At 40.8% G+C, this 12,792-nt stretch overlaps 1 protein-coding gene across 3 annotated transcripts in view; it reads left to right on the forward strand.

Moving 5' to 3' along the window:
* Positions 1 to 12,792, forward strand: part of LOC119495379 (inositol polyphosphate-5-phosphatase A) — a 169,151-nt gene that overhangs the window by 114,427 nt on the left and 41,932 nt on the right. For all 3 annotated transcript variants that reach the window (XM_037781770.1, XM_037781769.1, XM_037781771.1), the window contains one exon: positions 2,600 to 2,684. In XM_037781770.1, coding sequence (XP_037637698.1) covers positions 2,600 to 2,684 — 85 coding nt within the window. The remainder of the gene's footprint in view (positions 1 to 2,599; positions 2,685 to 12,792) is intronic.

Genomic DNA, 12,792 nt, shown 5'->3' on the forward strand with positions numbered 1-12,792 from the left:
GCATACGAGTTAATTATATGTCGCTTAGGTGCGTTTTCTTTTTTTTTTTTAAAGTGTAAATGCTGGCGCTGTGGCGATGTTCTGGAGATTTGGAAGTCGTCCATGACAGAGATGATCTAAACTCTATGAATCCTCCGACACTACACTCTCAGCTTTAAAAAGCAATGCATACAGTACATTAAAAACATTTGCAAGACAGGAGACAATAAAATGTGCTGGATTAAAATACCCTTGGGAGGCATCAGAAGAGCACAACCGAGAGTGACTTTAGGTAGTGGAGCAGAGCCAGCGGCAGCATGTGTGGATGGAGTCCTTCAAGCTGTACTAGTCTGTTTGTGACTCTCGGTCTAAAACCCATAAGCCCACCAACAAATCTACAGAGCCAGTTGATCTGATCTTTCTCTGAGGCAGTTGCCATCATGTCAGCAACATAGAGAGTTTTATCTTCAGGATTCATCTCCTTTGAGGTTGGGGCTTATTCGCTCTCCCTTTGATCAATTTAGTAAAGTGAATTTTCTGTGCCATCAAAGCAGATTATCAAAGGAAATTATCAAGATTTATTGATTAAATTGTGGTGTCAGCTGAGAGTGAGCAGTTTGAACTGTGTTTACTCGAATCTCTGAGCTGTTTCAGTCTCTTCAGTCATTCATTTGTATAGTTGCACATAGGAACATTCAAACATGTTAAACATACATAAAACATGGTTTCCTTTTTTGTGATAACGTTTTTTTATTTTTTTTTTAACCGAAGAGATATACAATCAGCAAAACAGCAGCGCATAAAGGTAATCAAACAAAACACTATATGTAAAACTACTGGTCAGTTAGATTTAACCCTCTGAGATTCGCGATCCCGACCGATTTTACTGTCTTTCAGAGGCTGGAGGAAGTTCAGTTTTAGAGCTAGAGTGAAGGTACAGATATCATCTGAAACTACCTAAGGAATCCATTGCTAGCTTGTTGGAAAGGAAGGGGCTAAATAACGCTCCAAAGTTGGGCTAACTTTTAGCGAGAAAAAACTGGCGTGACATTTTCAAAGGGGTCTCTTGACCTCTGACCTCAAGATATGTGAATGAAAATGTGTTCTATGGGTACCCACGAGTCTCTCCTTTACAGACAGGCCTACCTGCAGCAGTTTTTTGAATGCAGTATAAATGTGTTATTTTCGCCTATTCTAAAATGGTGTATTTGAATATTTCTGCATACTGGGGTCCATAAACAGTCTTAGAAATGCATAAATTGGATATGACTCTAAAGCTGAGACTCTTTTTGGATCCAATGAGCACAACTGTATTCATGTGTGATAATGTTAGTCCCCATAGTAGCCATTTCATTGTATTGAGACCATTTTTTGAATTTTTACCTCACTATAAAATGACCTGTGGTGACCTCTAGGATAATCACAGCCTCATGAAACTTTACAGCCACAATCTCAAGACCTAGAGCATGGCGTTCCTCAGTAGATTGACAATAAGGGGGTTTCTGAGCAGTTTCCAGAACAGAAGTGCTCGCCATCCAATTGCCAAAAAATGCAATTGTTGCAGAAATCTCCAAATGTCAAACCTTTTCGATACCAAATCACAGCATGGCTTTATCTATGGTGTTCTTCAAGGTCTCGGTGTCTTAATGTGGTATTTTGAAGGGATTATTGATTATTTTTTATCAATTCTGTAGTGGTAAAAAAATGGTTAAATTTAGCACCAAATCTTTCTAACAAATGGTATCAACCCCAAAATCGCTGCAGCAATTTATGCGACATAATACAGCATGAGAATGGCCATCATATACTTCCATCATAATGTTCTAAACCCTTATACACTTTCACAATTTATTTAAATTAATTTATCAATTATTTTTTCATTTCTGATTTATGGCTAAAACAACTTGACACACAGTGCTGAGTTGCACCTCAAATTAGTCTTCAGTTTCCCAGCTTTCAGATGATGTGCACCACTTCTATGTGACATATAGAATCTCCCCCTGAAGACCCCCTGAACTCCCCTAAAAAAGGCAAAAATGGGCCTATGAAAAAAGAAGGGGGGTATGGTTGGCCTCCAGGTTGAGCTTCCAACATGGTTACTGCATTTTTAGCTGTCTGATTTTGATCTGGGGTGTTACATTTTTCTTTTCAAGGTTACAAGCAGTTTACACACCTATATATCCTCCTCACCTATAAACCTGTAAATCCTCACCATAGGCCTCCTGTTGTTCCTTCAGATTACATGTTGCTATAATTTTCTCTATCTTCTCCATCCTTACATCCACCCCTGTGTGCTCTGTGGTAAATGATGAATGCTGTAAAACTCATGTACCTAAAGATGTCAGACCACAAAGGTGAATATCTTCTAATCTAAAGTGTTCAGACCACCAGGTGGTGCTGTGGCCTTCATGATCTAAACACCCTGAGGTCAGGGGAATCATCAAATGACAGCAAGTCTTTGACAACTAGTGGTAATGTTCGTCAAGATGGTGGCTGTCACAATCTTATTTAAAATGTATGTTTAGAACTTGGGGTTTATGAGGAATGATGCCAACACCCGTCCATCACAGAGGGTTATGATGGTTGTTTAAAACTAACAAATGGTTGTACTGTTTTTCAGGATCACGGACCAGCGGCATGAGAAGTTGCCATATTTCGTCTTTGGGGACTTTAACTTCAGGTTGGACTCGAAGCAGGTCATTGAGGTGAGTGTTTTTGCATTACACCAAACAAGTGATGGAAGGTTAATTGTTCAGATTTGTGCACAACTGCATATACTATATACATACAGTATGTGGTTAACCTATCAAAATCATAGTAATATAAAGTGTGTTTTGTGTGTTAGAGAGAGACTGCAGTATAGTAAAAGTGGTTTTAGGAGCCCACTGTCTCTTTAGAGTTATGACTCATTAAACGCTTCACTGTTGCCGGCCCAGCTGTGTTTGCCAACTGAGCCTCCAAGTGCATTGTTATGTTATGGTGCCATTCACTGCTCTTTCTCTCTCCCTTCCTCTCCTGCTCCCTCCCCTCTTTCTTCCTCTCCTCCTCCTCCTCCCCTCCTTTTCTTGGTGCAAATGAGGCCAGTGAGAGCCAAGGTAGCGCAGTCATTCACCGTGAGGAGATGAGGGGGGGCGGTTAGTGGCATAACAAGTCATAAAGGCCCACCGCAGACAGTGGTGTCCTATGATAACAGAGTGGGAGAGCCACTTGTTGGCCGTTCTCTCCCTCCTCTCCGGCACAATGGCCCTCGAATCAGTGGGCCTGTTCAAGGTGTGGGCATTGTTCATTTCAACCAGAGCCCCATTCAGCGGAGAAGGGAAGAGGAGGGAAGGCTTTCTGAATGGAGGGGTTTTGCTCAAATGACTTAGGAAGGACTTCACTCTGTGTGGCGCAGAAGAAGAAACCTTCTGTAGTTTAGTCATCCGGCCACTAGGGGGGCAGTAAATCACCCATCGGCTAAGTGGGATCAGCAGTCCAGCAGGGGCATTGATTGATGGCCTCCAAGTTTGGGCAGTAGATTTGATTTGGGATCTGTAATTGGGTCACATTAACTGACTGATCATGTGAACTTCCGATGCTGTGGATCCAATAAATCCAAGTACAGAATCAGCAGATGTGCAAACGCTGAGGTTATTCAGGAGTCAACCTTTGCACAAATTTAGGTCAACATGGTGATTTTAAAGCAGTGATAGGCTGTTTTATATGTTATCAGCATTGCTGTGATGATAGACACTGTGTTCTATTCAGTGAAATCTAACTATACAAGGAATCTCTGTCTTTCTGTCTGTCTTTCTGTATGTCCTTTGCATATCTCGAGAAACGTTTTCACGATTGACTTCACATTTGGCGGGTGTATTGCTGGGGACCCATGGACATGCAGTGTTCAATGTGGTGCAATTTGGCCAAATGCTGGCGCTATAACAATGCACCGTTTACGTTTTGGCCTTTAACTTTTGAACCAGAAGTCTCAGAAACAAAATTTTCCCTGGATTTTGTGGGTCCAGACAAATTTATTTATTTGCGTCTAGATAGATTTCCCACCATTTTTAATTTTGTCCAAATCTGATTTATTTGCTACTACTTTTGAACTTTTGAACAATCATCACCAAATTTGGTACTAAACATCTCTAGACCAAGCTGCGAAAAGTTCTTTTTTGTATTTTTGCTGCTCCATACAGTTTTGCTATAGCTGGCCCTCAAAGTTAGCTCAAATGCTGTGGCAGGGCTTATATTACAAAACAATGTCATATCTCCTGAATGCTTTGTGCTATTGGGACCATATTTTGTGGACATGTGTAGATATAATATCTGAGTGACCATGGCAAATTTGGTGTTATTTGACCAATAGTTGGCGCTGTAGCAGCATCATCTATCTATAAAGGAAGTATTATCTTATTGTCTGTGTATGTACAGTATGTATGACTGTCTTTCGCATATCTTAAGAACAGTTCATTCAATCAACTTCACACTTTGGCGGGTACAAGCAGCCATACGTGGTTCTCGACAACGCTAAGCCAAGCAATCAGCCCGTTCTGAACAGGCACATGCTCTGAACAAGCCCTGCACTAGTATATCAAATGTTACATGGTTTTATAAGAAAGATGTGTTTTCAATGCCAGTACTGTCAGGCAACATGGACGCATTAAGCTGAAAGGGAAGCATCCAATCAAACCCAGTCAGATGAGATGATTTGGAGCCTGTATAGCTAATCTAGATAACTCTCCCCTCATGTTTCCTGTCTTGTCTCCAAGCTGCTCTGTGGTAGGTCAGCACTCACCCTCTCCATGTCTCTACCACTCTGAAATGCTGTTTGAGTGCAGTTAGGGGTCGTGACCCCTTTTCCAGGGATGTGTTAGGCTTGCATCGGTGTGTGTCCATCTCTGCCCCCTCTCCCCATCCACACAGCTCCTTTCTTATGCACCTTGGCCCCCATTCGCATACACATTCACATCCAGAGCGAATACACACACACACACACACACACCAATTTGTTAGGCCAAATGAATCTGATTGATTCACCCCGTTTAAAGGGGTGTGACAGCAATGCAGGGGGGCCTTTTAGACTTCCCCTCAGGAAGTTAGAGCTGTGGGCTGTGACATAAACCACACACACACACACACACACCTAGACATTTTCCCTCCAGCTTAATGAGGGTTCCTCAAACCTGCCGACCATTTAATGGGGACAACAGAAAAGGCCGATGATGTCATCTGTGCGAAATGCGTTGTTAGAGGGGCAGCACTGCTCCGTATAAATGCAGTGGTCAACCTGTCTGATTTAACAGCGACCTTTTGCGTTAGTGGCGTTAGAGAGAGAGCTGTGATGTCACCAATAAACAAATGGGTTGCAACCTCGGCGCAGGATGTAACTCACAGCCGGGAGGCCGTTTTAAGCCCTTTAATGACAATTAATGTCAACAGGACAATTAGTGCACATCCACTGAAGTGCTTAACTGTAGATGGGGCTGGTGGTGGATCGATCGTCCATACTTATCCGAAGATTGATTCAGACACAGAGAGGCCGGCGCTCATTCTCGCTGTCTGCGAGTCTCATTTTTTCGCTTTTCTCACTGTTCTCTCTCCACTTTCAATCGATAGGAGAGGGCCCAAAAAAAGCTATGCAGAAGAATGGACACTTTTTCTGCATTAAAGGGATAGTTCAAGTGTTTTGAAGTGGGGTTGTATGAGGTACTTATCCATAGTAGGTGTATTACTTACAATAGATGACAGTCGGCACGCTCCCAGCTTGGAGAAACAGACAGGAGCACCGACACCGGAGCAATGCAATGTACTGCTGTGGACGAGTATGGTAGAAAAAACATATTTTAGCCACCTAAAAGAAAGGCTCACCTAAAAAAATAGATATCAGTTTAAGTGTACGCAATATTTCGAATATTGTTATTGCTTTATCTTGCTGTCTCTTTCCGTCTCCTTTCCAACAATGAAACTGAAAGTGAAACTTATTTATGCTCTCTCCAAAGCCAGCAGGCTAAGATGACAAAAATAGTATAGATACGTTTCACTTTCAGTCCAGTTTGCAGTCGGAAAATTGTCTAAATATAGCGTACACTTAAACGGATATCAATTATTTTAGGTGAGCCTTTCTTTTAGGTGACTAAAATAAGTTTTTCTGCCAGTCCCCGTCCACAGTGCTGTATTGCTTTGCTCCAGTGTCGGTGCTCCTGTCTGTTTCTCCAAACTGGGGGTGTGCCGACCATCATTTACTGTAAGTAATATACTGACTATAGATAAGAAACTCATACAACCCCACTTCAAACTACCCTAACTATCTATCCCTTTAAGTGGACGAAATAATCGCATATTTAAACCACTTGCCTTTTTGATTTGTTGAACACCAGGGACAACCCTCAGGCACCCACTAGGCCCCACTTTGAGAGTCACTGGATCAGAAAATACTCCAGTACATTTCTCTACAGCTGCACGCTACACCACTCCTCTTCTTCTCTGTCTCTGGTCCATTGTGGGTGACTAGACTGTGGACAACCACTAGCCACTCCCCTGTCACCCATCCTGCCTTGTGGGTGGGTGGGTGGATGGGACGGCGGGTATTTTGGGATGTATCCATGTGTGTACAGAAAAGGAGATGGGTTTGGAAGGGGGTGGGTTTGTTATTGTCACAGGGCAAATTCCAGGTGGCAAATTCCTGGCATGCTTGTGCGGCAGGATCAGTAACCAAAGGCCCGCGGCCGCCCCCCTCCTGCCCGGTCCGGGCAACCCCATTAATTGTGTCCGACAGAGGGAATTGGTTTCAATTGACCCTCATTCAGCGGCCCTTTGACTGGCAGACAAAGGACACAGCCACGTGGAGACTAATGCTAGGGCTGAGCAGCCTGGAGGTGGTCCAGTCCCCACCAACCTCCTCTCTCCTCTCCCATGGGTGTGATCAGGCTTTGGCTTGATCACGCTTTGCATCGGTGCTGATAAAACAGGAAAGCGCTAAGGAATGGTTTTGAAGATTTTGTGTGATACTTCACAGCCTGCGATCTCTTTTAACCCCACATAGAGCACTCGTGTTCAAGCCACATTCACGCCTGTAGTGACTAAAGATGCAGGGCATGTTGTCCAAGACCTGTTGCAATAAAAGAGACCCTACTTGTTTTGTTGAATTTTCAAGGAGGTCCTAAATTACGGACGGCAAATGTTATTATAATGAAGATGGAAGCGGGCAGTGAGCACTACGCGATCGGTGTGGGATGACATTTTAAACATAAATTTAAGAGGTTGATATTATTGATCTCAACCATGCATGTAAATCCATTTCCCTCCATTAAACTGTATACCTCCTTTAAGATAAATACTGTTCATATTATTCTTTTGATTAAGAATTATTAATTTATTAACATTTTAATACACTTTTAGTTCCCTCTGCCTCAAGCTGAAGCTAATTTTCCAGTTTTTCAAGGCATTTAATAAGCCTTGTTTCCAGTTCACATCTCAATGTGAACTGTAACCAGTGTGATGGGGCAGACAGATTTACAGTAGACAATATTGTTGCAGGTATAAGTGTTCAGAAATCACAGTGGGAGCTATTTTCATTGTCAATTAATCTGTTGATTATTTTCTCAATCTCTCAAGTACTTTTGGGGTTTATAAAATGTCAGAAAATGGTGAAAAATGTTGATCAGTGTTTCCAAAAACCCAAGATGACTTCCTCAAATGTCTTGTTCTGAGGATATATTGTTTTTAGATATTCAATTTACTGTCATAGAGGAGTAAAGACACCAGAAAATATTCACATTTAAGGCACTGGATTGAGAGAATTTTGACATTTTTTTTCTAAAAAATCCCTCAAACCGATTAATCAATTATCAAAATAGTTGTGGATTAATTTAATAGTCGCCAACTAATCGATTAATCGTTGCAGCTCTAGTCCAAAATCCTGCAGGATCAGACAGGTGATTCAGACATATTGTCACTGCCAATATGTATCAAGTTTATAGTAACAATAAAGGTTACTATAATACAGTAACCTCTGAAAAATGTTATTATAGAAAGTCATGTTCAGCCTTTCAGACCGAAGCTGAGCAGTGCTCAGTCATGGCGCCAGGTCGCATAACCCTTGTTGACCCGTTCACACCTACAGCAAACACAGATATTTCTTGGTGCTTCAGTCAGAGGGTGGTATGAGGTGTACAGCGTGAGAGAGTGTGTGTGTGTCCCCGGAGGTGGCCGGCGGCCGTGAATCAGCGGTGTCGATGACAGGCTCAGGGCTCCGTGCCTGGACTCCTAGTATATTTAAAATCCCTCCTAATTAAACTTAATAGAATGTAAATTTAATATCTGCAGAGATTGTGTGCTGCTGGCCGGCCTGCTCCAATTTAAGGATTGATAGAGGCCAGTGGGAAGGTTAATTGCTGACTTGATCTACTGTCCCTGTGACATGGTGTGGGGCTGTTTTAATTGGGGCTGATCTGCTGCTACATGGACAGATTTCATTAGGCTCGCTGGCCTCTCGCTGACTGGAGGAGAGAGGTTTGGACCAGCGCCCCCTGTCTGCGTCTGCAGGTAGTGCAGAGGGCCGGACCAGGCATCAATCTTCCTTCCTTTGTCCTGTGTCCTTTCTCTCGCTTGAGCAGCATGAAATTAAAGGTGGGGCCCTAGACTAGCCCCACTCCTAATGAATGCTGTAAAATGCTCAGTAATGACAGGCCAGCATGGTAGATCAGTCATTTCTCACAGCGTGGAGTTACTCAACGCACACGCCCATGACAACACAGACAGAATTATAAGCAAGCAAAAAGACATATGAAAGATAAATTCTGTCATGTTTTCTCTATTTGTGTTATGTATGTGCGATGCTTTATACATAAAGGTCTGGGAGGATTGCTTTGCTATTTTTACACATTTATGATCTATTTATAGATGCTAAATTTGCATTTTGGAAGAAATATCATTGACTTCACCAAAAAAAGAATCAAATATTATATTTTTACTAATAATCTAATGGGTGTCACAGTTTACTCTAAATATGCGTCTGTGCATGTTAGCTACAGTCTTTGTGTTGCCCAACATGAGTTCATTACATTAGTTGATGGCCGTTGTCCCGGCTGCTGAACCCAGTCTGGCTAAATAATTTGCACCAGTAAAGGGTAAACAATTTTCCCTTTTTAGCCCGACTTTGACTAGCATGTGTGTATCTGGCCAGCTATAAATCAAAAGGCGGCCAGTGTAATTAAGTGTACACTACATTAGTCAGGCTAATTAATTTTGGGGGCCATCCATCCATTAACCAGCGGGCCAGCACTGATTGGGCCTCTGTTCTGTGGGACCCCTGACACTGGGGACTGCGACCCTCCTTGGCTGCCCTCAGTTTCCCAGATACACTCATGCATTTACGCCCAGAGTCACAGATGTATACACACACATGTACACGCACCAGCCCTCAAGCACTTAATCAGATTTGGACTAAAAAGAGAAGCTTATTGCATTAAATTTGACAGTTTTTATGTCATAATTACTCAGGACAAGTGTTTTAACAGTGTTAATTTGTGTGCAAAGACTATATTTAGTATGATATGAAAAAAATGCCACAAAATGTGTTCTGATTGGTCAAAAGTCTTGAAATTAGGTACGGACATACATTGGGAAAATATCTAGCAGTACAACTTTGAAATTTTTAGATCACATGAAAAATCACACTTTTATCAATCGTCAAAATCAGGATTTTTGAAAATGAGGAAAAAGGCTAACATTGAGTTTATTAAATGTTTTCCATATGAATGTTTACCGTACATATGTGTGCATATCTTTACCATATACTTGATTGTGCTCCTTGTAGTTTTCTAAGATACAGTCATTTTCTTATCATACTATATCTAGTAGGGGTGTAAGAAAATATCGATACACATGAGTATTGCAGTATTATGTTTTGCGATACTGTATCGATTTTTAGCAATTTATTTTAATCTCATGCAATTTTTTGAATGCAGTTCTAATGTGTTCTTTTCACCTATTCTAAAATGGTGTATTTGAATATTTCTGCATACTAGGGTCCCTAAACAGGCTTAGAATTACATAAATTGGGTATCACTATAAAGCTGAGACTCTTGTGGATCCAATGAGTCAAGTTGTATTCATGTGTGATGATGTTACTCCCCATAGTAGCCATTTCACTTAGTGACTTCTTTTTCTCAGATTTTACACATATGTTGATTTTTCTTTATACTGTGACAGTTTTCCTAAAATTAGATCTGAAAAAATTGCAATATATCGCCTTGCTTACAGTATCTTTTGCCAATGCACAGCCCTAATATCTAGTATTTGGGCACATGGGACGACTGTTTTTTCCTAAATTATTTTTGCAAAAACAGTAGTCCCATGTGCCCAAAGACTAGATATAGTACAAGAAAAACTCACTTTTTAACCGAACAGTTTGACCGATTTTGAAAATGTCTTCACATTTGTGCTATAGTTCCACTAAAGGAAATTTAAATTTTCAGTTGTGGGCACAAATGGGTTAATTTATTGTCAAATATGGAGCATTAGCAATGCTCAAGTTACTGAGAGGAGGCTGTTGTATATGACTGTTTTATTGCTAGGACAAATTGTATTGACAAATCCTTTACATGTTGTTGTAGCCTCCTAAATCAATATACTTTTCTAAGACAACCCACCTGACACTGTCTTAATAGCCCTAATGCAGTAAACCCCTCCCATTTACCACACACCAGGTTAAAACAGCTACTATTTGACCCGCGCCTGTTTATGGCCACACAGGTGAAGCCTGTAATGGAGATGTTTCCTTACAACACAATAAAGGCATATTATCTAGCTAGAAGAGTCCAATCTATCACAATGAGGGCCCATTATATCCCAGATAACCCATCTGGATATAGAGGGAGACTATTCCCTCTAGACAACAGCGCCTGTTCTCTCTCTCTGCTCTCTGTTTGCCTTCAATGCTAATGAATACAGCGCTGAAGACACGGAGGGAAAACAGAGTTCAGCTATGAGGGCGTAACTTGAGCGATGCAGCTTTGATGGGAGCGCTGTCCATATCATTAAAACGCTGGCAAATGAAGAACAAGCAGTGGCTTCTGTTGGTCCTGCTCATTAACAACAGGCCGTTTGAGCCCGGCGCCAGCCATGCTATTGCTATTGTGTACTCGGAGGGCGGGGGGGGGTTGCTGTGACTGGCAGCTGGGAACACCATGCCAACGGTGGGATGGCGTGACAAACCAAGCCAAGGATGAGGGCAGAGCCTGGCAGTATCAGGGCCTTAGAGGGCGCGTTGCCTCGTTGGCCCCTGGGGTTGGCCCCGGTCAGGGATGTAACCTGAGTTACCCCTCGATCGGTCACCAACACCGATGCGGTCCTCTCCAACTGTTTGCTGCACTACTGCTGCATTATCCCTAACCTCCACCACTGTTTTGTCCTGCGCCTTTAATAGTCTCTAGCTATTTCCTCTTTATCCGAAAATGTCTCCTAGAACTCCACAGCATATGTCAGCAAGTTAGGGCCACAACTAATAATTATTTTCATTATCAATTAAGCTGCTATTATTTTCTCAATTAACCGATTAATCGTTAAGAAAGTAGGGGAATGTCTATCACAATTTCACAAAGCCCAGGTTGACGTCTTTAAATTGCTTGTTTGTTTTATCCTACGATCAAAAATCTAAAGACATTCAGTTTATTAACATAAAAAACGAAGAAAACCAACAAATATTCATATTTCAGGAGCTGGACCCAGTGCAAGTTTTTTATCAAAAGTGTTGCCGATTAAATTTCTGTTGATCGACAATTGTTTCAGCTCTACATCAAATCATTTTTTAAATTGTCTTTAAAAGATGAGGAAAAAACAACCACAGAGAAGACACAAGATATTAATTCTCTTTGAAAGAGCTCCATTCTCACAAAAAACATCTGTTGAATCAGTTCTATAAAGCAGATTATGCAGTTTTTTTAAAACTTTTTGGTATGTTACAAACACATGGACAATAAACTTGTAATCTTGTAAGATGATGCATCCCTAAATATCCCTGGGCCTTCCAGCTACGACTGCAACTTGCAATTATTTTCATTGTCGATTAATCTGTTGATTATTTTCTTGATTAATCGATTAGTTTTTTGGTTTATAAAATGTCAGAAAATGTCGAAAAATGTTGATCAGTGTTTCCCAAAGCCCAAGATGACATCCTCAAATGTCAACTCAACGATATTCAGTTTACTGTCATAGAGGAGTAAAGAAACACGAAAATATTCAAATTAAGAAGCTGGAATCAGAGAATTTAGACTGTTTTTTCTTAAAGAATTACTCAAACCGATTAATCGATTATCAAAATAGATGGTGATTTATTTAATAGTTGACAACTAATCGATTAATCATTGCAGATTTAATAGAAAGTTGAGAAAAACAGCAACTATTCGTATTTAATTCTTCCTTAAAAAAACAATTGTTTCAGCTCTACATCAAATATATTTTTTAATTGTCTTTAAAAGATGAGAAACAAACTACCAGAGAAAAGACACAACATTTTAAGTCTCTTTCAAGGAGCTCCATTCTCACAAAAACTCCTTTATTGAATTGGTTCTGTAAAGCAGATTATGTGCAGTTTATTAAAAACACATGGACAATAAACTTCTTAATTAATCTTGTAGAATGATGCATCTCTAAATATCCCTGAGCCGTCTATCAGTGTAAGGATATCAGACATTTCATGTAAGAAAAGTAAAATGTTTTACATAATGCAATTTAAAATATTTACAGTTGATTTAAAATGATGGAGAAAAGTCTCTTTGTTTCTTGCATTTATTAGTAACCACGATGCGGTCGTCAGGATTATGCAAACAA

Source organism: Sebastes umbrosus, chromosome 10, assembly GCF_015220745.1.
Source record: "Sebastes umbrosus isolate fSebUmb1 chromosome 10, fSebUmb1.pri, whole genome shotgun sequence".
Lineage (NCBI taxonomy): Eukaryota > Metazoa > Chordata > Actinopteri > Perciformes > Sebastidae > Sebastes > Sebastes umbrosus.